This window comes from Scyliorhinus canicula, chromosome 5 (assembly GCF_902713615.1).
Source record: "Scyliorhinus canicula chromosome 5, sScyCan1.1, whole genome shotgun sequence".
In the NCBI taxonomy this organism is placed as follows: Eukaryota; Metazoa; Chordata; class Chondrichthyes; order Carcharhiniformes; family Scyliorhinidae; genus Scyliorhinus; species Scyliorhinus canicula.
In genome coordinates this window covers 180,234,097-180,261,314 of record NC_052150.1, presented here as the reverse complement: position 1 = coordinate 180,261,314, position 27,218 = coordinate 180,234,097, and the positions used below count along the sequence as shown (strand labels likewise).

Genomic DNA, 27,218 nt, shown 5'->3' with positions numbered 1-27,218 from the left:
CCAAACCATCCCCTCCCAACCACAACCCATCCCCTCCCAACCACAACCCATCCCCAAACCATCCCCTCCAAACCACAACCCACCCCCAAACCATCCCCTCCCAACCACAACCCATCCCCAAACCATCCCCTCCCAACCACAACCCATCCCCTCCCAACCACAACCCATCCCCAAACCATCCCCTCCCAACCACAACCCATCCCCTCCCAACCACAACCCATCCCCAAACCATCCCCTCCAAACCACAACCCATTCCCAAACCATCCCCTCCCAACCACAACCCATCCCCACCCAACCATAACCCATCCCCAAACCATCCCCTCCGAACCACAACCCATTCCCAAACCATCCCCTCCCAACCACAACCCATCTCCAAACCATCCCCTCCCAACCACAACCCATCCCCACCCAACCATAACCCATTCCCAAACCATCCCCTCCCAACCACAACCCATTCCCAAACCATCCCCTCCCAACCACAACCCATCCCCAAACCATCCCCTCCCAACCACAACCCATCCCCAAACCATCCCCTCCCAACCACAACCCATCCCCAAACCATCCCCTCCCAACCACAACCCACCCCCAAACCATCCCCTCCCAACCACAACCCATCCCCAAACCATCCCCTCCCAACCATAACCCACCCCAAACCATCCCCTCCCAACCACAGCGTAAGAAATATCAAAGTCGAAACTCAATTCAGTCCCAGTACTTCAGCCCTCATGAACAGCTGCACGGCCATCATAAAGAAATGGTCCTTGGAGTTATACGTAACTCTCAGCTCACCGGGTAGACCACCCCAAACCACACATCACTTTTGTACAGCGCTGCCTTCGCCCTATTAAAGGCTTCCCGCCGTCTTGCCAGCTTCACCGTGACGTCCTGGTATATACGAATACCATTGTCTTCCCACCTTGCCTCCCGATTATGCTTGGCCCATCGCAACACCGTCTCCTTCATCTGATAGCTGGAGAACAGATCATCACAAATCTTGGTCTTTCATTCGCCTATGGCTTCAGCCAGAGCAACCAAGAGCCCTATCCAGCTCAAAGAGGGAGGTGTTCTCCTCCTCCCTCAACAACTTGATGAACATCCCCGAAAAGTACTCTGTGGCCTCGGGCCCTCCAGCCCCTTTCACAGGCTTAAAATCTGAAGATTCTGCTGCCGTGACCTGTTCTCCAGGCCTTCCAGTCTGGCTCTCAGCCCTTTAATACTTTCCTCCAATTCCGCAGCTCCTCTCCAATAGAGGCTAGCTGTCCGCTGTACCGCGACAATGCCTCTCCACCCCGTCAACACCTCACTATGCTCCAGCACAGTCTTCAACGTTTTTCCAGAGCCTCCGTTATCTGGGCCAGTATATCCTCCACCAGCGGTTTGAGCGTGAGCATCGTCTCCTTCCCATGCCGCTCAAAATGCTTGGCAAATTGCTACTCAAAGTCCACCGCCATCACCTTAGCCAGCGTGTCCACCTAATGTGTGCATTCCCCACCCAGCGAGCTTGCTCCCACCATCTTTCCTCCCACAGAACTCAGACCCGCAGGTGGACTAGTGCTCATTCTTCTTCATGCCGAATTCTTTCATTGGGATTTCAACATCCTCTATTACCCACAACTTCACTGAAGACAGCTCATAGAAAAGTTCCCCCCCACCAATGTCTGCATGGGTCTCACCCCCAGAACCCAAAATGATGTGCAGGGTAGGTGAATTGGCCACGCTAAACTGCCCCTTAAATGGAAAAAATTGGGTGTTCTTAAATTTATTTATTTTTATAACACAAAAGAAACGGTATCCCCAAAACTGAGTGAAAAGGGTCAAGAAACGGGAACTCTAGCGGAAGTCAGCCAGCATGCGACCTCCACTGAGATGTCGTCACCGGAGGTTCCCTTAACCCAGTTATAGGCACAGATAAACAATCTATAATTTAAGAAAAATTGTCATTAAGTTGATCCAGAGATCATTGCAATGGCTCCTTTGAAAAATGGACTGATTCATACACACAGAAAGGATTCTCTTCGGATGTCGCTGCTCATGATCTTTCTCAGCATCTAGCTTTGGTTATTCTTGATGCTGATAGGTGAATGTTCTTTAGCAGACATCTCTTGCCTCAAGCTTAAAACAATAGCTTATAAAAACAACTACAGCAGGGAATTGTAAAAATACCTTTTCAGAACAGTCTAAATCTGTATTCTGGAGTTCAATCATATACCTCCAAAGTTAGATTTTGAATTGTTCTCACATTAACTTTACAGCATTAAAGCTACAAATTGAAATGCAATCAAATCAAAATGTTTAATTAATAGCTACTCAGCAGCACTGCAACATGTACATGTTGGAACATAATTACGGAAGGTAATTTAACAAAATCGTTCTCGATGCATTCACAAAGAAACATAAATATCACATAGTATTACAGCTCTCTAAAAGGCTTTGATCTGTGCTGAGTTAGTTGATCCAGACAGGAAAGCTGAAGGGCACCATAACATCTCAGAGACTGTAGAAGGAGCAACGAATTCTGTATTCCCTCACCTGATGACAACGCAGCAGTCTTTGCTGAATGTGCAAATGTGGTAATTATTGGGTATTGTGATCCTGGACCAGACCCCAGCAGTGGCTAGGATGTTGGACAGAAACCCCAATATTTTACTTTAATTTTGTAAGACTGTAAGGAAAGGATACCTCACTTCAGAAGTGTTTTCACTCAAAATACGATGAAGTATATTAAAACAAACTTTATTACTAACACAGAACTAAAATATATTTAACATCACATTAGTAGCTTACAAGTACTCCCTAGAGGCAATGCAAATCCAGTGACACAATAACCCGCAACTGCTTTCTTTATTTCCACACAAATAACAAAACCATCTCAAGCCACAATCCACTTTTTTTTTGTTTTGTTTTTTTTATAAATTTAGAATCCCCAATTACTTTTTTTTCCAATTAAGGGGAAATTTAGCGTGGCCAATTCACCTAACCTGCACATCTTTGGGTTGTGGGGGTGAAACCCTCGCATACACGGGGAGAATGTGCAAACTCCACACGTACAGCGACCCAGGGCCGGGATTCGAACCCGGGTCCTCAGTGCCGTAGTCCCAGTGCTAACCATTGCGCCACAAGTCACCCATCATAATCCACTTTTAAATACAGTTAGCAGACTCATGAATGTTTACTGTAAAATAAATGTCTTGGATACTTCATTTTGGGAGAGAGATCTTTTGAGACTGCTTCAAGGAAAGAGATTTGACACCCTGTCAGAATAATGTAAAATCTCTGGTGGTCTTCTTCAGAAACCTTCTCATCTCATCTTCCAGCCAAAAACTAACACTCTGAAAACCTCAACACCCGACTGCTTCAACCCTGGTGCCTCCCATGAACTACATCATCTCACTAAGCTGAACACAATGTCTCTAATTATCCCCAGGGAACCCTCAATCTAAATAAAATGAATTAGCCTTAGGTTTTACAATGCTTTAATTGCACCTCTGGCTCCAAATGTCTAGCTATCTTTAAAACATGACTGCAGCAGTCAGGTACCATCCCTGGCCTTTAACCCTTATGTCACCAAATACATTTTACAATACATCTGAAATGCTTACATTCATCACATGGGTTTGACTTAGCATTATATGGGATCTTTCATGCATTCAGGAAATATCAGAAAGCACCAAAAGTCAGAAAGCACTTTACTGCCAATGAATTATTTTTGGATGAAAGACACTTTTATTACATAACCAATATGCACAAACTAAGACTCCACCAAATTACAGTCATAAGGTCATAGATGTCTACAGTACAGAAAAGGCTCTTCGGCCCATCACGCCTGCGCCAGTCAAAAACAACCATTTAACTATTCTAATCCCATTTTCCAGCACTTTGTCCATAGCCTTGTTTGCCTTGGCATTGCAAATGAACATCTAAATATTCCGAGGGTCTCAGTCCCCACCGCCCTTTCAGGCAACGAGTTCCAGACTCCCACCACTCTCTGGGTAAACATTTTTCCTCACATTCTCACTAAACCTCCTGCCCTTTACCTTAAATCTATGTCCCGTGGTCATTGGTCCCTCCACAGAGGGGAAAAGTTTCTTGCTCTCTACTATCTCTGTCCCCCATAATTTTCTACACCTCATCATGTGTCCCCCTCAGTCATCTCTGCTCCAAGGAAAATAACTCCAGTCTACCCAATCTCTCTTCATAACTAAAACTGTCCAGCCCAGGCAACATCCTGGTAAATCTCCTCTGCACCGTTTCCAGTGCTATCCCATCCCTCCTATAATGTGGATTCATGAACTGCACACAATACTCGAGCTGTGGCCTAACCAACGTTTTGTAGAGCTCCAGCATAACAGTATAAAAGCAAATTACTGTGGATGCTGGAATCTGAAACAAAAGAGAAAATGCTGGAAAATCTCAGCAAGTCTGGCAGCAGCTGTAGGGAGAGAAAAGAGCTAACGTTTCGAGTCCAGAGGACCCTTTGTCAAAGCTAACAGGGAGAGAAAGTGGGTAATATTTATACTGTGGAGTGAGAATGAAAGATGAGTCATAGCCACAGAAACCAAGGGGAAAGAGTGCTAATGGTAGTCCCCAGAGAGAACAAAAGATGTGAGAATTGAAACAGCAGGGAAACTAACATGAGAGGATGAACTGTACATCGGGGGGGGGGGGGAAGAGAGAAGCAAAAAGACGACAGGTGAAGGAAAGGTGGATGAGATGGGGGGGGGGGGGGGGGGGGAATTAAATGTACATTAAGAAAGAAAGAAAAGAAATGGTAAAAGACAGTTAAAATGAAATGAAAATAAATGGATCCGGGTGGGGTAGAGCTGATCATCTGAAGTTGTTGAATTCGATGTTCAGGCCGAAAGGCTGTAGCATGCCGAACCAGAAGATCAGATGTTGTTCCTCCAGTTTGCGTTGTGCTTCACTGGAACATTGCAGCAGGCCAAGAACAGACATGTGGGCATGGGAGCAGGGTCTTTTGTTAAAATGGCAAGCAACAGGAAGGTCAGGGTCCTGAACGCACACAGACCGAAGATGCTCAGCAAAGCGATCACCCAGTCTGCGTTTGGTGTCTCCGATATAGAAGAGACCACATTGGGAGCAGCGAATGCAGTAGACCAAATTGGGAGAGATGCAAATGAAATGCTGCTTAACCTGGAATGAGTGTTTTGGGCCTGGGATGTTAAGCATGGAAGAGGTAAAGGGGCAGGTGTTATACCTTCTGCGATTGCATGGGAAGGTGCCATGGGTGATGGGAGTGGTACTGGGTACGGTGGAGGAGTGGACTAGATTGTCTCGGAGGGAACGGTCTCTGCGGACAGTATGCTGACAGAGGGAGTGAAGGGAAGATGTGTTTGGTGGTGTCATCACGCTGGAGTTGGTGAAAATGGCGGAGGATTATGCTTTGCATACGGAGGCTGGTGGGATGAATTGTGAGAACGAGGGGGACACTATTCTTGTTCTGGGAGGGAGTGGAGATGGACCGCACACTGTTGAGGGCCCTGTCCACAACTGTAGGTGGGAAATCACAGTTGAGGAAGAAATAACACATTTTCTAAGCACCATTTTAGAAAGTGGCATCATCGGAACAAATGCGATGGAGGCGAAGGAGTTGAGAGAAAGGGATGGAGTCCTTACAGGATGTAGGATGTGAAGAATTGTAGTCCAGATAGCTGTGGGAGTCAGTGGGTTTGTAGTGGATATTAGTGGATATTCCCTTGCCGGAAATGGAGACAGTGAGATGGACCAAGTGAAAGTGATGGAGGGGTGGAAATTGGAAGCGACGTTGATGAATTTGTCCCGGTCCGGGCGAGAGCATGACGCAGCACCAACGAGGGAGCCCACTGACTCCCACAGCTATCTGGACTACAGCTCGTCACACCCTACACCCTGTAAAGACTCCATCCCTTTCTCTCAACTACTTCCCCTCCATCGCATTTGTTCCCATGATGCCACTTTCCAAAATGGTGCTTCAAAAATGTGTTCCTTCTTCCTCAACCATGATTTCCCACCTACAGTTGTGGACAGGGCCCTCAACAGTGTGCGGTCCATCTCCCGTGCCACTACCCTCGCCCCCTCCACTCCCTCCCAGAACAAGGGCAGAGTTCCCCTCGTTCTCACATTTCATCCCACCAACCTCCGTATGCAAAGCATAATCCTCCGCCATTTTCACCAACTCCAGCGTGATGCCACCACCAAACACATCTTCCCTTCACTCCCTCTGTCAGCATTCCTCAGAGATCGTTCCCTCCGAGACAATCTAGTCCACTCCTCCACCATACCCAGTACCACCCCATCACCCATGGCACCTTCCCATGCAATAGCAGAAGGTGTAACACCTGCCCCTTTACCTCTTCCATGCTTAACATCCCAGGCCCAAAACACTCATTCCAGGTTAAGCAGCGTTTCACTTGCATCTCTTCCAATTTGGTCTACTGCATTCGCTGCTCCCAATGTGGTCTCTTCTATATCGGAGACACCAAACGCAGACTGGGTGATCCCTTTGCTGAGCATCTTCGGTCTGTGTGCGTTCAGGACCCTGACCTTCCTGTTGCTTGCCATTTTAACAAAAGACCCTGCTCCCATGCCCACATGTCTGTTCTTGGCCTGCTGCAACGTTCCAGTGAAGCGCAACGCAAACTGGAGGAACAACATCTGATCTTCTGGTTCGGCATGCTACAGCCTTTCGGCCTGAACATCAAATTCAATAACTTCAGATGATCAGCTCTACCCCACCCCGACCCATTTGTTTTCATTTCATATTAATTGTCTTTTACCATTTCTTTCTTTCTTAATGTACATTTAATCCCCCCCCCCCCCCCCCCCAATCTCATCCACCTTTCCTTCACCTGTCTCTTGTTTGCTCCCCCCCCAAACACCTACAGTTCATCCTCTGATGTTAGCTTCCCTGCTGTTTGACCTTTCACATCTTTTGTCCTCTCTGGGGACTGCCATTAGCACTCTTTCCCCTTGGTTTCTGTGGCCATTAGCACCCGGTTTCCGTGGCTATGACTCATCTTTCATTCTCACTCCACAGTATAAATATTTCCCACTTTCTCTGTCTGTTAGCTTTGACAAAGAGTCATCGGACTCGAAACGTTAGCTATTTTCTCTCCCTACAGATGCTGCCAGACTTGCTGAGATTTTCCAGCATTTTCTCTTTCGTTCCAGCATAACAGTGATGTGATGAGAACCAAAAACTGCAATCTGTTTTGAGTTGCATTGTTTGAGGGATAGTTCCACATCAGTTCCAGATTAGTTTGATATCACATCTAAAGCAATTGCACCTTCAATAGTGCAACACTCCCTCTGTATTGCATTGCAGTTTAAGCCAAGATCAATTTCATGTTTCTAGAGTGGAGCTTTCTGACTAAAAACAGGTCAGGCAGCAGCTGTAGAGAGAGTGATATATGTTAACATTTTCAGGCCTTTGACCTTTTGTCAGATGAGAAAGCTTAGAGGTGTAATAGATTTTAAGCAAATTAAACAAGGTGGCGGGGTGTGGAATATGAAAAAAAAGGAAAATAGTGCGAGAGGTTAGTTGAAAAAAAAGGTTGTGGTGCACTGCAAAAGAGACAAGAGAAAAAACAAGAGAAGCGTCCAGAGGAAGAGGGAACGGTAGAATGATGAACAGCTGTCATCCTAAAGCAAGGCAGAAAAACAAGAGTGAAACCTGAATCAACTGGGAAAAAAAGGAAACAAAGTGAGGTCAGAGATTGCAGTTTGAAATTGCTGAACTGAATGTGGAGTCTGAAAAGCTGTAAAGTGCCTAATGAAAAGGCAAGGTGCTGTTCCTTGAGCTAGAGTTGAGTTTCATTCGAACACTATTACAGGAGGCCAGAGAGTGGATGCAACATGGAGAATTAAATGACAGGCAATCGGAAGCTCAGGGTCACATTTCTGGAAATGAAGCTGTTCCACAAAACTCACACAATCTGTGTTTCGTCTCCTCAACACAGAGCAGACTATGTTGTGAGCAGTAAATACAGTGCACGAAATTGAAAGATGTACGCATAAATCACTGCTTCAGGGCAGCACGGTGGCATAGTAATTAGCAGTACTGCCTCATGGCACCGAGGTCCCAGGTTCGATCCCGGCCCGAGGTCACTATCCGTGTGGAGTTTGCACATTCTCCCCAGGTCTGCGTGGGTCTCGCCCTCACAACCTAAAGATGTGCAAGGTAGGTGGATTAGCCATGCTGAATTGTCCCTCAGGTTATTGGGGAGGATCAGATGGGGTTTGTGAAGGGTTGACGATTGTCATCTAAACAGTCGTACTGTCCCAGCAGAAGGAAGGAAACAGGAAGTTATTGTGGCGTCAAATTCAAAGAAGGCTTTTGATCGGGTAACTTAAGCTGTAAACTTAAGCTGCAAACTTAAGCTGCAGAGGGGAACGAGGCAGGGGTGCCCTATGCCCCCTCCCCACTCTTCTTTGCATTGACAATTGGGCCTTTGCTCATTGTCCCGAAGGTCATGGATAGGAGGGATAATGGGGGGGGGTGTGTGTGTGTGTGTGTGTGTGTGTGTGTTTGTGTGTGTGGTCGGGTCGGGTCGAACACACCAGTGTTTTTCAAATTTATTTCCTGGGGACCCATTTTTACCAACCGGCCAACCTTCGGGACCCAACCTGGCTGACCTTCACAGCCCACGTCGGCTATATTAAATTGTAAAAGGTCAATTAAAATATACATATATTTTTTAAATCACTGCTTCGCCTGGAAAAAGTGTGTTTGGAGCCTGGGACAGTGATGAGACAGGAAGAACAGGTGTTGCAGCCCAGCACTTGAACGACATGGGGAGAGACTGACCACCGGCCAAAATGGAAGACATTAGGAGGAGACAACGGGGTAAGTTTTAAGGAGATCACACTGGTCAACTGAGAGTTTTAAATGAAAGGAATACCAGAAATTATGACCTAGACAGCTTAAGGCACCAGTACATAAAGTGGGGTGAAGGGAGTAGAGGTGTACAAGATGCCAAAGTTGGATGAATGCAGAGCTCTCTGGGCAGGAGAAGGTTACATTGGAAGGATCAGAACACAAGGATGACATTTTAAACTTGAGACATTATAGATCAGTGAACACAATTTGGTCTGGTTACGATACAAGATAGCAGTTTTGAATGAGTGTACGTTTACAGATGCTCGAAGAACAGCCAGGAGATGTTTGAACCTGTTTTTTGAAACAAACACATTGATGAGATTTCAGAAGACGACAGCCAGGCTGAGGGAGCGGAGGAACGCTCAGCTTAAGGTCAAATAGGTTACAAAGAGTCCAATTTAGCCCAGAGTGGCAAGAAGAGGAATACAATCAGTGGCAAGGAGGTTGCAGGATCTGAAGGCAATGGGCTTAATGGGAAGGAAATTATTGGTTATCGAGGACTGGCTGTTGGCAGACATGTTGACACCAAAGCTAGTGGAGGAGTCAAGAGATGTGATGAGCTGTTTGCCCTCAGTATACATGTTGAACCTGAAGTAAAGTCTGAAGATAACGTCACCACTGGGTCTCAACTATTTATGATCTACATTCATGACTGGTTAAAGGGAAAGATTGTATTGCAGCCAAATTTGTTGACGATACAAAGAAAGGTAGGAAGGCAAGTTGTGGGGGGGGATCAAAGAATCTGCAAAGACATATGGACTAGTTCACTGATTGTGCAAGAAAATTAGCAGATGGAGTATAATGTGGGAAAATGTGAGGTTGTCAAATTTGGCAAGAAGAATAGAAAAGCAGATTATTCAATTGGAGAGAGATGACAAGATGCTGCAGAATAGATGGATCGGCAGATCCTTGTACAACGAATCACAAAAAGTTAGCATGTATGTAATTATGAAGCTTAACTGAATGTTGGCCTCTATTGCAATGGTACAGAGTAATGAAGTCTTGCTCGTTGGGCAGCACGGTGGCACAGTGATTAGCACTGCTGCCTCACAGCTCCAGGGACCCGGGTTCAATACTAGCCTCGGGTGACTGTGTGTGGAATTTACACTTCCTCCCTGTGTCTGTGTGGGTTTTCTCCGGATGCTCCAGTTTCTGCCCACAGTCCAAAGATGCTTAGGTTAGGTAGATTGATCATGCTGAATTGCCCCTTCATGTCCTAAAGGTTAGGTGGGATTCCTGTGTTACGGGGATAGGATGGAGGTGTGGCTTAAGTGAGGTGCTCTTTCCAAGGGCACCTAGAATCTAGAATTATGGGGCACAGTTTTAAAAAAAGGGGTCTCCCTCCCATTTAAAACTGTCATGGAGGAATTTCTTCTCCAGGGCCATTGAGTCTTCGGAATTCTCTTCTCCAGCAAGCAGTAGAGGCTGGGTCATTAAATATATTCAGGGGAAATTTAGATAGATTTTGATCAACAGGGAAATTAAAGGTTATGAGGGACAGGCAGGGAAGTGGAGTTACGGCGACAGTCCAATCAGCCATAATCTCACGGAATGGCAGAGCAAGCTTGATGGGCCAAATAACCAACTCCGCCTACTCCTATTTCTTATTTTCTTGAACATGTACTGAAATTGTGCCTTATATTAAGTAGTGTCCAATGGTATAAGTAAAAAGTCTCAGGATTCAAACAACTTGGAAATAGTCACTTTGTACTCCAAATTTGAAAATGAGCAGATTTATATTTTTACAGTATTTAACATCATTACTCAACAATTGCAATAGGTATTTCATTTAGTTCATAAGTAAAATACTTGTCTGAGGAATTAATTTTAGTTGCTTAAACCATATAGCACAAGCACTATAATTTTCATTCTGTAGTAATGTTTGTACAAAGAGCTCAGAGACTTATATATACTGAAAATGAATCATAATGGTCGAAGTTAGAGCAAGTTCCGTTAGGTGCAGCCTCAAACACTCCCAAGAAAGACACCAATTTATTTTTTAATTAACAAAGACCCACAAAACATTGGTGGTTAAGTTAGTATACTTAACCAATAACTTGTATAACATTTTAATGAAATATTCACATTCGGGGAGGCAGTAGTGATATTGTCACTGGATTAGTAATCCAGAGACCCAGAGTCATGCCCTGGATATCCGAGTTCGAATCCCGTCATGGCCGATGTGAATTTTGAATTCAATGCAAATCTGGAATTTTTAAAAAAGTCTAAAAGGTGAACTTGAAACCTTTGTTGATTGTCGCAAAAAACATCTGGTTCACTAATGTCCTTCAGGGAAGGAAATCTGTTGTCCTTACCTGGTCTGTCCTACCTATGACAGCAGATCCACAGCAACGTGGTTGACTCTTAAATGCCCTCAGGGCGACGCTCACATCCCATGAACGAATAAAACAAAAACCAGGAATATTTAGAGTATTAAAAAGCATAAAACTGGGTCTAGTGGACAAAGTAGTGAATTAAAGGATAAGATGCAGCAATTCTCTGCAGCCATTTTCAGTTATATAGTTTCATAACAGTTATTGTAAATGGAAGCATTTGCAATCTTATTTCTGCTGCTCAATGGGATTAATGTTTCAGTTATAACAATTCAGAATAAAGCACAGGATCAGGTGTAGGCCACTGATTTGGAGTCTTCCCACCATTCAATATTAGATATGGGCTAATCTATATCAAACTATTTACCCACCTTGATTCCATATATTGCACCCACCAAAAAACGATGTATCTCAGTTTATAAATTTTCAATTGACCGTTTTAAGCAATGAAAAATCAATTCCTCAGTCAGATATTTCAATCTATTTATTAAATGCAATGCCGACTGAAATCTTTAGAATATTGAAGTACTGTAAACAAATAAATTCAATTAATTTTCAAATTTATAAAACAAAACTATTGGGAGCAATGGGTTTCAGATTTCTCCAACCCCTTTGTCAGAAGTGTTTCCTGACATCATCCCTGACCGTCCTGTTTCTAATTTTAAGGTTATGCCCCTTTGTATGGCAAAAGACTACATTAAAAGGAGACACAGGGAAAAGTAATCTCCATTTTATAGATCTAATATAAACATGACTGATGGCTGTCCAATGGTTGAATAGGTTCCAAACCATGGTGGTCTCAACTTAAACTAGTTCATAGTACAAAACCAGTCAGGCATGTTCATAAATTCCTATTGTAAACCTTAGTTCTCTGCAGATTGTAATTCTTGCTTTAGGTAAAATAATTAGTGAAAAGTCAAAGTTTAAGAAACAAACAAACTTGTACCAACACCTCCAAATTTTAAAAGTCCTAGAAGTTGACTTTTGCAGTCACAGTACTGCTTTTCTTATGTTCAGCTATATGGCTTCAATTTTACAATCACTGATATTGTACTTGTTCAGGTATTCATGTTTTGAAAAGAGCCAACTTCAGGTTAACAAGAGAATGCAATTGACAGCAAGGCGACTGTGTGTATTTCATGAATTAAGGCAGTAATTGTAAAATAAATACCATCACCATTTGTATTTGCCAATAGGATCCCAGAAGCCAGGCCTGGGGGTGTTGCAGGGCCCCAAGGTTGCTTGCTTGTAGTAACTGTAGAACTTCAGCATCAGCTCATTTGATGGTTGAAATGAACCTATTTATAAGACATTTTAAATGAATAATTAGTCCAATATTTTCAGTTAATTGGATTTTAACTTTTTTTTTTAAAGCTGCACGTCATATTCCAAATGGAAAGTCCCTGTAATAATATTAACAAATCCTCTGCAAAATATTACATCAGACAAGACAGCAGTAGTCAGCAGGTGTCCTGCCTAATTAGTACATTAGCTGTTACAAACTAGTGAATTAAAATCTAGCAATTCTAGATTCCCAAACAGATCTGCTAATGTACTGGTCTTTACCAGCATGGCTCAATCTATTTGCCTCATGTGGCTAATTGGGAATTGAGCTGTGGCAAATTCAATATTGATTAATTAATTTGAAAATGAGTAACAGAGATCATCATTGGGCAAATGAACACAATGTGGCATTTGTCGGTCAAATGATAAGGTAAAAGCAGAAAGTGCAAGTGGTTTTTAAATCACTGTGTAAGCTTTACTTCCTTGGATCCTGCTTATGGTATCTTTTGAAATTTTGCATAATGTGGGTGAAATCACTGAACTTCAACATATTGGAAACCATGTTTACCAACCTGATTGAAATTGCCCAGCAGTCATCAGTTATGGAGCACGAATATCCTGAGCACTGCTGCTAGCAGCCCAATATAAATATGCTCTTAATTTTTCACCACAACAGTGCTTCGCCCCATAACCTGGAAACTGCAGAGAAGCTCCCAGCTCAGTTACGGTAAAGTCACTGCCACAAAGAGCCGATTCCCCCCTTATTTATTTTTTTTAAAAATAATTTTTATTCAAATTTTCACATTGTCACAAAAAGAAAACAGTAACAGAAAATTCAAAGAACAAAAAGAACAACCCCCCCCACCATATATACAAAAGAGAAACAATAAATAAATGCTCGTCGTTAGCGAAGATTCAACCCACGATTCCCCCCTTATGGATGGTGTGGAATAGACTCATAGACTCGGGGGGGGGGGGGGGTTTATAGAGGATAAACAAAGACCAAAGGCACGGTATTGTGAAGAATGTAATATGAGTTCAGGAGATTGAAGAATGGATGGTCAGGGAAGGGGAAGATGGGGGGGGGGGAGAAATGAAAGATTGGGACTTGGGAGTTCTATAAGATCCCCCTCATTCTTTAAATTCCAATGAGTATAGTGACAGTCTCTCCTAAGCCAAATCTCTACTCCAGAATCAACCTAGGTGCATCTTCTCTGCACCCCCTCCAGTGCCAGTATATCCTTTCTCAAGTAAGGAGACCAAAACCGTACACAGTACTCCAGATGTGGCCTCACCAGCACCCAATACAGTTGCAACGTAACCTCCCTATTTTTAAACTCCAACCCTCTGGCAATGAAGGACAAAATTCTATTTGTCTTCTTTTCGGGCAGCACGGTGGTTAGCATTGTTGCTTCACAGCGCCAGGGTCCCAGATTCAATTCCCGGCTTGGGTAACTTCTGTGCCTTTGTGTGCTTGGGTTTCCTCCAGGTACTCCGGTTTCCTCCCACAAGTCCCCAAAGACGTGCTGTTTGGTGGATTGGACATTCTGAATTCTCCCTCTGTATACCCGAACAGGTGCCGGAATATGGTGACTAGAGTTAATGTACTACTTGTGACAATAAAGATTATTATAAACTAACTTTTGGTGATTCATGCACAAGGACACCCAGGTCCCTTTCCACAGCAGCATGCTGCAATTTGTTACCATTTAAATAATAGTCCATTTTGCTGTTATTCCTTCCAAAATGGATGACCTCAACATTGTACTCAATCTGCCAGGCCCTTGCCCACTCACTTCAACTATCTATATCCCTCTGCAGACTTTGTGCGTTCTGCATATTTTGCTCTGCCACTCATCTCAGTGTCATTTGCAAACTTTGACACACTACAATTGGTCCCCAACTCCAGATCAACTATCTTAAGCAGGTACATTCTCCAAACAGCGCAGCAGAAAGATGTTCTTTTTCACACCAATAGTTCCAGCTGTTCATTTATAGGTGACTCAATGTCCATCAGCTTTTCCTTTAACAATGCAATTGCCTTAAACAATGTAAATGCTAAAGGATGCAATTGCTGATTGTTATGATCCCAATTGATATTGCAACTGGATGGGAAGATGCCAGAATGGAAGCCGACTTAAGAGACTGTAACTGTTACCTTTTTTTGGTGAATATGGAGGAACAAAGTCACAGGGCCACTAATTAGTTTCAACAACAAGAAAAGCATTGATTAAACATGAAAAAAACAGGATTATAATTCAATATTCTGTCTGTGTGGAGTCTGCACGTTCTCCCCGTGTTTGCATGGGTTTACTCCGGGTGCTCCAGTTTCCTCCCATAAGTCCCGAAAGATGTGCTGTTAGGCAATTTGGACATCTGTGTACCCGAACAGATGCTAGAATGTGGCGACTACGGGTTTTTCATAGTAACTTAATTCTAGTGTTAATGTATGCCTACTTGTGACAATAAAGATTATTATTATTATCATCATGTTCATTCACTCCCCCTTTAGATCAACAATAACAGAAGTTTAAGGCTTGATATAGATTACAAAGTACATCTTCGGCTACAATGGTCTCATTAACACACAAGGTCCCTTTTAAGCACCCAAAATGACTGCGGTGAAACACACACTCTGCCTACAAGTTAATATATGTGGATTTCTCCTCCGAAGCCCCCCAAATGAATGTTACCCTTGTTTCCAAACTCCACTCCGAAAATCACACTTTAAAATCTCTCGAGTATGCTTTCCCTAAGCGGTTTGCATTCCGACCACTAGACTAGGTTTTCCAAGTGACACTTAAAGCTTGCACTTCACTTTTAACAGCAAATCCAGTCCAGGATTTCACACCACCCCCAACTGCTTTTACACAAATTCCGAATCCCATCACTGACTGTCATGGCTATTTTAACTCACGTTCCACAGGCTGTAGTAAAATCTCACAAACCTGAAATTCACTTCAGATACCTTTCTGGTATTGTTGCCTTCTTCTCAGCTTGGTCTGTCTTTACACAACAGTGCTCTCTATTCTAGTACCTTCCATCTCAGACTTCTTGGGAACTTCTCTTCATTTCTCTAGTTTCCTTAACTAGCTGCTCTTCAGATCTCTGCACTTGTTTTCTTAACCATTACTTCATGGTGGCTTTTCTTCTAGCAAAGCTGAGAGAGACGTTCCCGCTCTAGTCTTCTGAACCAAATGCTTCCAGCAGAGCTGTGTGAGCTGCCTTCTCACTCACTGCCTATTTTTAAACTGCAATCCATTTGCTGAACTAAAACTTAAATGCTTCTCCATCTTACAAGGCCTCTGTTGCTAAACAACCACTGCTGGTTTATTTTTACTTCATGCTATAGCCCGCTCTAAGCACAATAGAAACCGAGTGGGAACCTATCTAACACCCACAAACACATTTGTCCATCATTAATGTAACTAGGTCTTACCCTAACACAGAAACATTGAAACTTAAAATTATACCTTATTTCTAATATTTACTGATACAAATATAAATCCCTTAAAATTACCTTTGTTTTACAAACACAGATACAAATAGACTCTCTGAACTCATCCTCCAGGCTACTTTTGCAAATTTGATCCATCAATATGAAGAACAAAATCTCACACAAATTTTGCAGTATTTTTCTCACAAGCCTCCATCATTTCTTGATTTCTACTCAGTGTAGCTAATGTCAGTAGGTCTATAAACCACTCCCACCAGTGATTTTTTGCCTCTGTTATTTCACATCTCCACTCAAACTGATTGCAAATTTTGATTTCCCAATGCAAGATTATTTCTCATTGCTATACGTATTTATCCTTCACTAACAAACCCACTCCACCTCCTTTCCCTTTCTTCCTCTACTTCCAAAAATGTCTACGACCCTTGAATACTCACATCCCAGCCATGGTCACTTTGCAATCATGACACTATTATGGCCATACTCATTTCTATTTTTGCTTTCAATTAATCTGTCTTGGTTACAAATGATGTGTGCATTCAGATACAGAACCTTTCATTTGGTCTTATTACTATTTTTCCTTACATGGGACCTTATTTGCTGGTGCATTTTGATGTTTGTGTGTTCTGTTATCATCATTACTGGTACAACCCAGAGATACACATTTACAAATATAAACATTAATTATGGAAAATGCCAAATAATTATGGAGGTTAAAGCAAGATGATACTTGATCAGCCAAATATCTTGCACAGACTGCAGTGGAAGAAATAAATTGTCTTGGCTGTTGGGGTGCCAAGAAATGGGGTGCTGTTGTCGTCTGGCGCACTGACCTCTACCTAGCAGAGGCTGAGTGCCAACTCTCAGATACTTCCTCCTACCTCCCCCTGGACCACGACCAGACCACTGAACATCAAGCCATTATCTCCAACACTGTTAGCGACCTCATTTCTGCCAGATGCCTTCCCCCCTACGGCTTCCAACCTCAGTCTCCCAACCCTGTGCGGCCCGCTTTTACCTACTTCCCAAAATACACAAAAAGGACTGTCCCGGCAGTCCCATTGTGTCAACTCCTACCCCATCAAACTTATTTACTCCAACTCCATCCTCACTCCTCACTCCTCTGGTCCATTCCCTCCCCACCTACATCTGGGATTCCTCTGATGCCCTGCGTAATAGTAACAGCTTCCAGTTTGCGGGCCCTAACCGCATCCTATTCACCGTGGATGTGCAATCCCTCTACACCTCCATCCCACACCAGGATGGCCCGAGAGCTCCTCGCTTCTTTCTCGAAAAAATAGGCCTGGACAATTCCCATCTATCACCACCCTCCTCCACCTGGCTGAACTCATTCTATCTCTCAACAAAAAAAAAAGTTGACAAAGGGTCATCTGGACTCGAACCATTAGCTCCTTTCTCTCCTGACAGATGCTGCCAGACCTACTGAGATTTTCCATCATTTTCTCTTTGGTAGCCCAAATAGTTGTTAGGGATCAGAGAAAGGCTTGTGGTTACTTTATTGAAATGGAGGTGCAAGGTATTTATGCTTGGTGACAATGCTTAGCATATTAAGAATAGATCCCAAGTCTTCCAAAGTTCGAGAAAGGTTTTATAGCTGTTAAGTTGTAAGCAGTGGGTGTAAAGTAACCCTTTATTTCTAAAATGAAAGAGAGAGTTGGTATCAAAGATAATTGATCAGGATTCCTACTTGGATCCAAAACAAATAGGTTGCCCATTGCCCTGGAGGAGAGGGCACAGGAAACCATTTTTAAGATCAGATTGCATGCCTCCATATGCACCCAGGCATATTACAGACAAACAGCAGTTGCAGTTTTGTCACGTATTGTCTGTAGCCAAATGAAAAGTAGGGAGCAAGAAATAGAAACAGCCAGGCCTACACCTCAAGCAGAGAACATACTGACTTTATATTCACCATAGAGAACAAGGGTGGGAACTCACCATGAGATTGAAGACCAAGTTCAAGGGGAGTTAAAGGAGGCTGGAAGATTTGCCTAACTTGGAGCTAGAGGAAGGGTAATCCTACAGTGGTAACATAACCGCAACAGTGAAAGGCTGTTCTGGGAATAGAGGTTACCCAGCACGAAAAGCAGAACAGGCAATCCATTGGTGACAAGGAGCTACTTGAACAGTTCCTTTTAAAAATATTTTCTGTTGGTTTCACAATTATTTACACTAATTGTGCTCTGGCTAACACACAATAAGAAACAACGGGAATCTACAAAATGGGTATACAACAAGACATAATGAAGGACAAACAAAATTATATACATTCAGGAAAAGGAAGATGCACAGCTATGGGGCCCCTGTTTTTGAGCCCCTGGAGGTCGGTTGCCACAACCGCGTATGGCTTTACTTATGTCCCTGCTGTCCCTGGTACTGAACAAAACAGGGGGGGGGGGGGGCGTGTTTGACATCGGCTGTACATGCTTCAACTTGGCTGTTGCATTTATCCCCATATGTGCCCTCGCCTTTTGTCCCTTCTGGCTCCCCTGCCTGGCTTGCCGTGTGTTAGGGCCCCAAGCAAAAAAGGATCAGGGGCGGGATTCTTCCCTCACCGGCGGGTCGGGCCGTACCGGCGCCGAGGAGTGGCGTGAACCACTCCACCGTTGGGCCGCCCGGAAGGTGCGGAATCCTCCGCACCTTCAGGGGCTAGGCCAACGGCGGCGGGGTTGGCGCCACATCAGCCGGCACCCAATTCATTTTTTTTACCAATTAAAGGGCAAGTTTAGCAGGGCCCATCTACCTATTCTGCACATCTTTTGAGTTGTGGGGGTGAGACCTAGGCAGACACGGGGAGAATGTGCAAACTCCACACGGACAGTGTCCCGGGGCCAGGATCGAACACAGGTCCTCAGCACCATGAGGCAGCACGTCCACTAACATTTGTATTGCACATCTTTGGATTGTGGGAGGAAACTGGAGCACCCGGAGGAAACCCGTGCTGGAAATCTATTCTGGTTAATCATATTAGGCCATTATAAAGAAAGTTGAATTGTCGAAAGAAGAGACAATTGAGAAGCTTAATTGGCCAGTTGAAGTGGTTGGCTACTCAGGCAAGATCACATGCTAACTTTGCTGTATTGGAGTTAAGATCTACCATGTGTTATGATCCCAGCTGAAGTTAATACTGGATAAAGTCAGATCCAAGTCACTTTACAAAGCGCTGAGCAATTCGCCTCACCTTGAGCCTTCTAAGTTCTCACTGCAAGGAATTTCCAGAATACATCCACCTACATGACAAAACTGGTCACCCCTTATCTGATGCTTCAGAATAAACTCCAAACTCTCCAACTACCCAAGTCTCTTTCTTTCTTTAAAAGAAAATATGGAGTTCCTTTTTTTTCCCCCAATTAAGGGGCAATTTAGTATGGCCAATTCAACTACCCTGTGCATCTTCTTTGGGTTGTGGGAGTGAGACCCATGCAGACATGGGGAGAATGTGCAAACTCCACACGGAGAGTGGCCCAGGGTCAGGATTCAACCTGGATCCTCGGCAGCATGAGGCAGCAGTGCTAACCACTGCGCCACCGTGTCTTCTTTTTTTTCAAATTCTCTCTTATTAGTTTTACTTTAGTTTTATGGCAGCTACCAAATTTTCACGATCATGAAGACTTCTAATTCTGGTTCTGTTTGGAGACTGCTCTGTGGCCTAAATTTATTTTCCTAATCTATTCAGGCTGTGGCCTTCACTTGAACTATTTTGTGTTTCAGAAGCACGAATGAGAGATTGCCCTTTTAGACCATAAGACCATAAGACATAGGAGCAGAATTAGGCCATTCGGCTCATTGAGTCTGCTCCGCCATTCAATCATGGCTGATATTTTTCTGATCGCCATTCTCCTGCCTGCTCCCCATAACCCCCTTATTAATCAAGAACTTATCTATCTCTGTCTTAAAGACACTAAGTGAATTGGCCTCCACAGCCTTCTGCGGCAGTGTTCCACAGATTCACTGCCCTCTGGATGAAGAAATTCCTCCTCATCTCTGATTTAAAGGATCGTCCCTTTAGTCTGAGATGGTGTCCTCTGGTTCTAGTTTTTCCTACCAGTGAAAACATCTTCTCCACATCCACTCTATCTAGGCCTCGCAGCATTCTGTAAGTTTCAATAAGATTCCCCCCTCATCCTTCTAAACTCCAACGAGTATAGACCCACAGTCCTCAACTGTATCTCATACGACAAACTCTTCATTCCAGGGATCATTCTTGTGAACCTGCTCTGGATCCTTTCCAAGGCCAGCACATCCTTCCGTCGATACGGGGTCTAAAACTGCTCACAATACTCCAAATGGGGTCTGACCAGAGCCTTATACAGCCTCAGAAGTACATCCCTGATCTTGTATTCTAGCCCTCTTGACATGAATGCTAACATTGCATATGCCTTAACTGCTGACTGAATCTGCATGTTAACCTTAAGAGAATCATGAACACGGATTGTGCTTATGATTTCCTAAGCATTCCCCCATTTAGAAAATAGTCTACACCTAAATTCCTCCTTCCAAAGTGCATAACCTCACACTTTTCAACATTGCATTTCATTTGTCACTTCATTGCCCACTCTCCTAGTCTGTCCAAATCCTTGTTGCAGCCCCCCTGCTTCCTCAATAATCCTGTCCCTCTACAGATCTTTGTATCATCTGCAAACTTAGCAACAGTGCTTTCAGTTCCTTCCAGATCATTAATGTATATTGTGAAAAGTTGTGGTCCCAGCACAGACCCCTGAGGCACACCACTAGTCACCAGCTGCCATTCTGATAAAGACCCCTTTGTCCTTTATGCCTTCTGCCAGTCAGCCAATCCTCTATCCATGCCAGGATCTTACCATTAACACCATGGGCTCTTAGCTTATTTAACAATCTCCTCTGTGGCATCTTGTCAAAGGCCTTCTGGAACACATCTACTGGCTCTCCTTTTTCTAGCTTCCTTGTTGCCTCCTCAAAGAGGTCTATCAGATTTGTCAGACATGACCTCCCTTTGACAAAGCCGTGCTGACTCAATCTTATTTTACCACGCACTTCCAAGTACTCTGCATTGTCATCTTTAATAACGGATTCTAAAATCTTACCAAAGTCAAGCTAACAGGCTGATAATTTCCCGTCTTCTGCCTCCCTCCCTTCTTAAACAGCGGTGTTACATTAGCCACTTTCCAGTCCTTTTCCAGTCCTCTGGACCCTCCCTGCCTCCAGTGATTCCTGAAAGATCACCACCAATGCCTCCACAATTTCCTCAGCTATCTCGTTTTAGTCCATCCGGTCCAGGTGACTTATCCACTTTCAGACCTTTCCGTTTCCCCACAACCTTCTCCTTAGTAATGGCCACTGCACTCACCTCTGCCCCTTGATTCTCCTGGAGCTCTGGCATTCCACTGGTGTCTTCCACCGTGAAGATTGATGCAAAATAATTATTCAGTTTGTCCGCTATTTCTTTGTTTCCTATTATCACTTCTCTAGCCACGTTTTCCAATGGTCCAATGCATATTTTTGCCTCTCTCTTACCTTTTATATTTTGAAATAAACTTCCTATTTTCTTTTATATTACGAACCAACTTGTACTCAGATTTCATCTTCTCTCCCCTTATTGCTTTTTTAGTTGTCCTCTGGTCGCTTTTAAAGGATTCCCAATCCTCTGGCTTCCCACTGATCCTTGCCACTTGGTATGCTTTTTCTTTTGTTGTTATGCTGTCCTTGACTTCCCTCATCAACCATGGATGTCTTGTCCTGCCCTTAGCATTTTTCCTCCTCCTTGGGATGAATTTCTGCTGTGCATCCCGGATAATCCCCCAAAACTCCTGCCATTGCTGTTCCACTGTCTTCCCTGCTAGGCTCCTTTTCCAATCAACTCTGGCCAGCTCCTCCCTCACAGTATTCTTAGTTACCCTTATTTAATTCGAATACCATTACATCTGACTCCAGCTTCTCTCTCTCAAACTGCAGGATACATTTTATCATATTGTGGTCACTGCTCCTTCACCTTAAGTTCCCTAATCAAGTCTGCCTCATTACACATCACCAAATCCAGAATTGCCTGTTCCCTAGTGGGGTCTACCACAAGCTGCTCCAAAAGTAATCTCCGAAACATTCCACTACCAACTTGATTTTCCCAGTCCACATGCATATTGAAGTTCCCCATGATTATTGTGATATTGCCTTTTTTACATGCTTTCTCTATCTACTGATTTATTTTCTGTCCCACGTCACCACCAGGGTCTTTTTATCTCAACTCTACTCAGAGATTCTATGCCTTCTGATTCTATATCGTTCCTTGCTATTGATTTAACTTCATTCCTTACTAACAATGCAACCTCGCCACCTTTGCCCATGTGCCTGTCCTTTTGATAGGACACATATCCTTGTAGATTTAGATCCCAGCCCTGATCCCCTTGCAGCCACGTCTCTGTGATGCAAACATCATACCGGCCAATTTCAATGGGCGCAACAAGCTCATTTACCTTGTTCCCTATACTGCGTGTATTAAGGTACAATGCCCTCAGTCCTGCATGGACCACCTCCCTTCACACACTTGTCGCTTTTTAGCTCTGCCCGAGGGTGATGTTGTCCTCTTATTTCTGTTTTCTATTTCCCCTTCAGTTATAACACCTTCTAAGCTAACACTCTGGTTCCCACCCCCCTGCCATATTAGTTTAAATCCTCCCGAATGACACTAGCAAACGACCAGCCAGGATATTGGTGCCCCAAATTTAAATGCAATCCGTCCTTCTTGTACAGGTCGCACCTGCCCCGGGAGAGATCCCAAAGGTCCAGAAATCTGAATCCCTCCCTCCTATATCACTGGTTTAGCCACATGTTTAGCTACACTATCCTCCTATTTCTAGTCTCACTGACATGTGGCACAGGGAGTAATCCTGAGATTACAACCCGAGAGAGCCTGCTTCTTAGCTTACTGCCCAACTCCCTGAACTGCTTCTGCAGGACCTCATCACTCTTCCTGCCTATGTCATTAGTACCTATGTGTACTACAACCTCTGGCTGTTCACTCTCCCCTTTAGGAAGTTTAGATTTAGAACAGTACAGCACAGAACAGGCCCCTCGGCCCTCGACGTTGTGCCGAGCAACGACCACCCCACTCAAACCCACGTAACCCTTATACCCGTAACCCAACAATCCCCCCACTAACCCTACACTACGGGCAATTTAGCATAGCCAATCCACCTAACCCGCACATCTTTGGACTGTGGGAGGAAACCGGAGCACCCGGAGGAAACCCACGCACACACGGGGAGGACGTGCAGACTCCACACAGACAGTGACCCAGCCGGGAATCGAACCTGGGACCCTGGAGCTGTGAAGCATTGATGCTAACCACCATGCTACCGTGATGCCCCATGAGAACCCAACGTGAGAACCCAAGTCTTGGGTTCGTTCAGAGACATCCTTCACCCTGGCACCAGGGAGGCATCACACCATCCTGGAGTCTCGTTCACTGCCACAGAAGCGCCTGTGCCCCTTACTATAGAGTACCCTATAAGTACTCGCTCTCCTGCACTTTGCCCTCCACTGCTGAGCAACAGAGCCAGTTGTGGTGCCACTGTTCTGGCTGCTGTTGGTGTCCTAATAGGCTAACCCTCCCAGCAGTATCCAAAACAGTATACCTGTTAGAGAGGGGGGATAGCCACAGGGGATTCCTGCACTGACTGCCTGCCCTTTCCAGCAGTCACCAATATCTCTGCCTACACCTTGGGTGTGACCACGTCTCTCTAACTCCTATCTATGATGCTTTCTGCCACCTGCATGCTCCTCAGTACATCCAACTGCTGCTCCAACCGAACCCATGGTCTGTGAGGAGCTGCCATTTGTTACACTTCCTGCAGACGTAGTCAACCGGACCGCTGGAAGCATCACGGATCTGCCACATTTCACAGTTAGAGCACTGCACCCTGCTGAGTGACATTTATGCACTAGTTCATTAATTCAAAATAAACACTTAAATCGTTATTAGATTCAGTTACAATTAACTATATGGCCCTCGCACTAGATTCTTACTGTACAATTAAATGCTAAAGACTGATCTCAACCCTCAGGTTTGGTTACTCCTCTACCTAGTTAAATCAATTAGATTTAATTAGTTTTTGAATGTTATTTTTTCCCCCCAAATTTAAAGATTCCCTACCAGCCAATCAGGTCTCAGCTTTACTGTGATGTCACTTCAGTTTCTCCCCCCCTCCCCCCACCACAATTTGAAAAGGTAATAAAATCACACACCTTCCCAGGATGCTCTCTGGATCTCTCCTTGCAGATTAACAGTTACAAGCCAGAAGAAAGAAAACAAAAGGGAAAAAGCACCTCCTACCACTCTGCGCCGAATTCCTCCTCCCACTCTGCGCCGAATTACCTCACTGCTCCAAATTAGCACGTTTCAAGCTCACTCGAGCCGTCTCACTCACTCAGGCTGTCTCAACTTCACTGTGCATAAAGCTTACCAAGTGTGCGCTTTGTGTCTGCCTCTTATATAGAACCTAGCTAAACTGAAATGACTCACTTGTTGAGCTTCAAATAGAAGAATGCAATTCACACCTTTTTGCCTCTAATCAGGCGACTGACAGATAACTGCCACTCAGCAATTAGGGTGGGGGCAGCTTCAGCCAATCACACACAACTTTTAACTGAAATTCTACTCTTACCTTTCTTGATTACCTCACTGCTCCAAGTTACCAAGTTTCAACCTCACTCTAGCTGTCTCACTCACTCAGGATGTCTTGATGTCACAGTGCGCAAAGCTTACTATTGGAGCATCTTGCAGCACACAATTGTCTTCTGATGCAAAAATCACTTCCAGACTCACTATTAGTACTTGCACTGCACTTTATTACTCTCTACGATATTGGCTATAATAACCCTTTGTCCTTACCAAGTATCATTACAGAAAGACTAATCTGGTTGCCAGATATACAGAATGTAAAATTAAAATTTGTCTTTCTCCCATAGGCCCATGGCAACTATCTTGTTAATATCACATGTCAATAGAGGGCTTCAAATAGGATAAGGTGGCATTTTCAATATATCACTTATCTCTACATTAGCTTTGTACACACTTCATCAATTACACCTGCATTTTGAATAGTATTTTTTACCTTTGACAAGTAGGGTGACCAAATATGTCTCAACTTCAAGGCCATTCGCTGTTTGTCTCCCTGATTCAGATTAATGATGAGGGGAGTAGGCCATTTGGCCCATTGAGCCTGCTCCACCATTAAGAGAATGGCTGATTCGATTGCAGCTCTCATACCACTCTCCTGTCTGCACCCCATAATCCTTGATTCCCTTATTTGCCTCATCATATCAAATGATCCAACCAGCTCTGCTTGGAATGCCAAACACGACAACCCTCAAAATCTTCCTTCTCATCTCAATTTTAAGTGGGAAACTCCTTATTTTTAAAATTGTGCCCCCAGTTCGGCACTCCCCCATAGGAGGAAACATCCTTCCAGCATTTACACTGTCAAGTGCATTCAGAATCATATTACTTTTCATAGTTTTGCTTTAGTGGGAGTCAAATTGGTCTTTTTTTTTTAAACATGTGTTTCAATAAGATAAGACTGTGACAAGAAATATCAGGTTAATGTCCTGACTGGGTAAACTGCAGACCCACTGACTTCCCAGAAATAATTGTCTTATCATCATGTTCATATCCAACTTAATTTGTGCCTTTTTCATACAAAAGTTTACTCAAGAGCAAAGGTATCGCACTGGAGACTTCATTAATACTTATAAAATTGCTTACTCCAGCTATTTTACATGGAATTACAACTATTTACTTTAATACGTCATCATCACCAAACCTCAAGCAAATGTCACTTTTATATTCCTAAGTCTTGTGTCAATCCTTCAACCTAGATACCATTTTAACCAATTTGTTCTGCATACTGTTGAAGCATACTAGCACTGCAGAGTAAAATGAATACATAGCTAACACATTCATCACAGGACTAAACTAGTTGTAACAAGTAGAATGTGTTTGCTTTATCACCTTCCTCTGAATTCTTTGTGTCATCTATCATCAAGAACCCTGCCTTTCCACTTTCGGCAGCTCATCCTGTAATGATATTGAGTCACAACTTAAGCATCTATTAACTCTTCCTTGGACATTTCTGGGATTTATTTATTATTGCTGTTTAAATTCTGTTTCCTGTTATAATAGCCAGATTTGCTGAAGAAGTTTTCATCTTCATTCTGCCCATCTTTAAACATTGCATTGCAAGGACATATGCATTCAGTATCTAGGCCTGGCATTCATCGAATCCTCTATTGTTTCATCACCACAGAATGGACCATTTGTTCCACAAGGGCTGAAGGGACTAACATTTTCCACACATTATTTGAAGGCAGCAGATATCTAAAATAACAGGGTCTCCCTCGTCAAAAGTCAAACACCACTTAGAACTAAGGGCCTGTCCAATTGAGACATCTGAGCACAACTGAGCAATTTAAATTCATCCCCAAATTGAATCGTCAATCTATTACACAATCTGTTAAAATCCAAGATCTCTTTATTCAGTGCTTTCCAAAATCGAAGTCTTACCATGCCTCATAGGTATTCAACAGACCATATATTTTTGTAAAGTCATCATTTCTATCCAAGTGATGGGCATCTAGCTAACAAAATACCTCTGATAGGAAGCAACAATGTCCCCTATTTGGGAGGAACATAATTGTCATTATCCGTTCACTGGTCACATGGTCCAGACTCAGTTATCAGAGGGTAATTGTACCCTGACCATTTGCACTTGCTTTCTGCCATTTTGCACAAAACCACAATTGTGATTTTTTTTTTTCTTAGCCTCCAACCATCACCTTTTGGCAGTCATCCTCTGCTAGCATGTTATACTCCCGAAATTGGTTAAGGATAGACCTGAACCAATGTTCACAAATTTAAGAGTTACACATTACAAGCATAATCTCCTGATGAACCACAGTTTTGGTCTATCTCTATTCATAGTGGCTCAAGTAAATGGCCTGCATAACAATAAAGATTATTATAAAAATATCAGAAAGAGTCAGATCAGGTACAGCATAGTCAGATCAGGTACAGCATGATAGGACGCAGCACAACATTCCTCTTAAAGGCGGCATGGTAGCACTTTGCTAGCACAGTCGCTTCACAGCACCAAGGAACCAGGTTCGAATCCCGGCTTGGGTCACTGTCTGTGGAGTCTGTATGTTCTCCCAGTGTCTGCGTGGGTTTCCTCCAGGTGCACCAGTTTCCTCCCACAAGTCCCGAAATATGTGCTTGTTAGGT

At 43.7% G+C, this 27,218-nt stretch overlaps 1 protein-coding gene across 5 annotated transcripts in view; it reads right to left on the bottom strand.

Annotated features, from left to right (window-relative positions):
• acbd5a (acyl-CoA binding domain containing 5a) overlaps nt 1–27,218 on the bottom strand; it is a 185,278-nt gene that overhangs the window by 148,778 nt on the left and 9,282 nt on the right. For 4 of the 5 annotated variants that reach the window (XM_038798182.1, XM_038798184.1, XM_038798183.1 and 1 more), the window contains exon 2: nt 12,386–12,506. The exons of the other annotated variant lie outside the window; for it this stretch is intronic. In XM_038798182.1, coding sequence (XP_038654110.1) covers nt 12,386–12,506 — 121 coding nt within the window. The remainder of the gene's footprint in view (nt 1–12,385; nt 12,507–27,218) is intronic. 5 annotated transcript variants of the gene reach the window in all.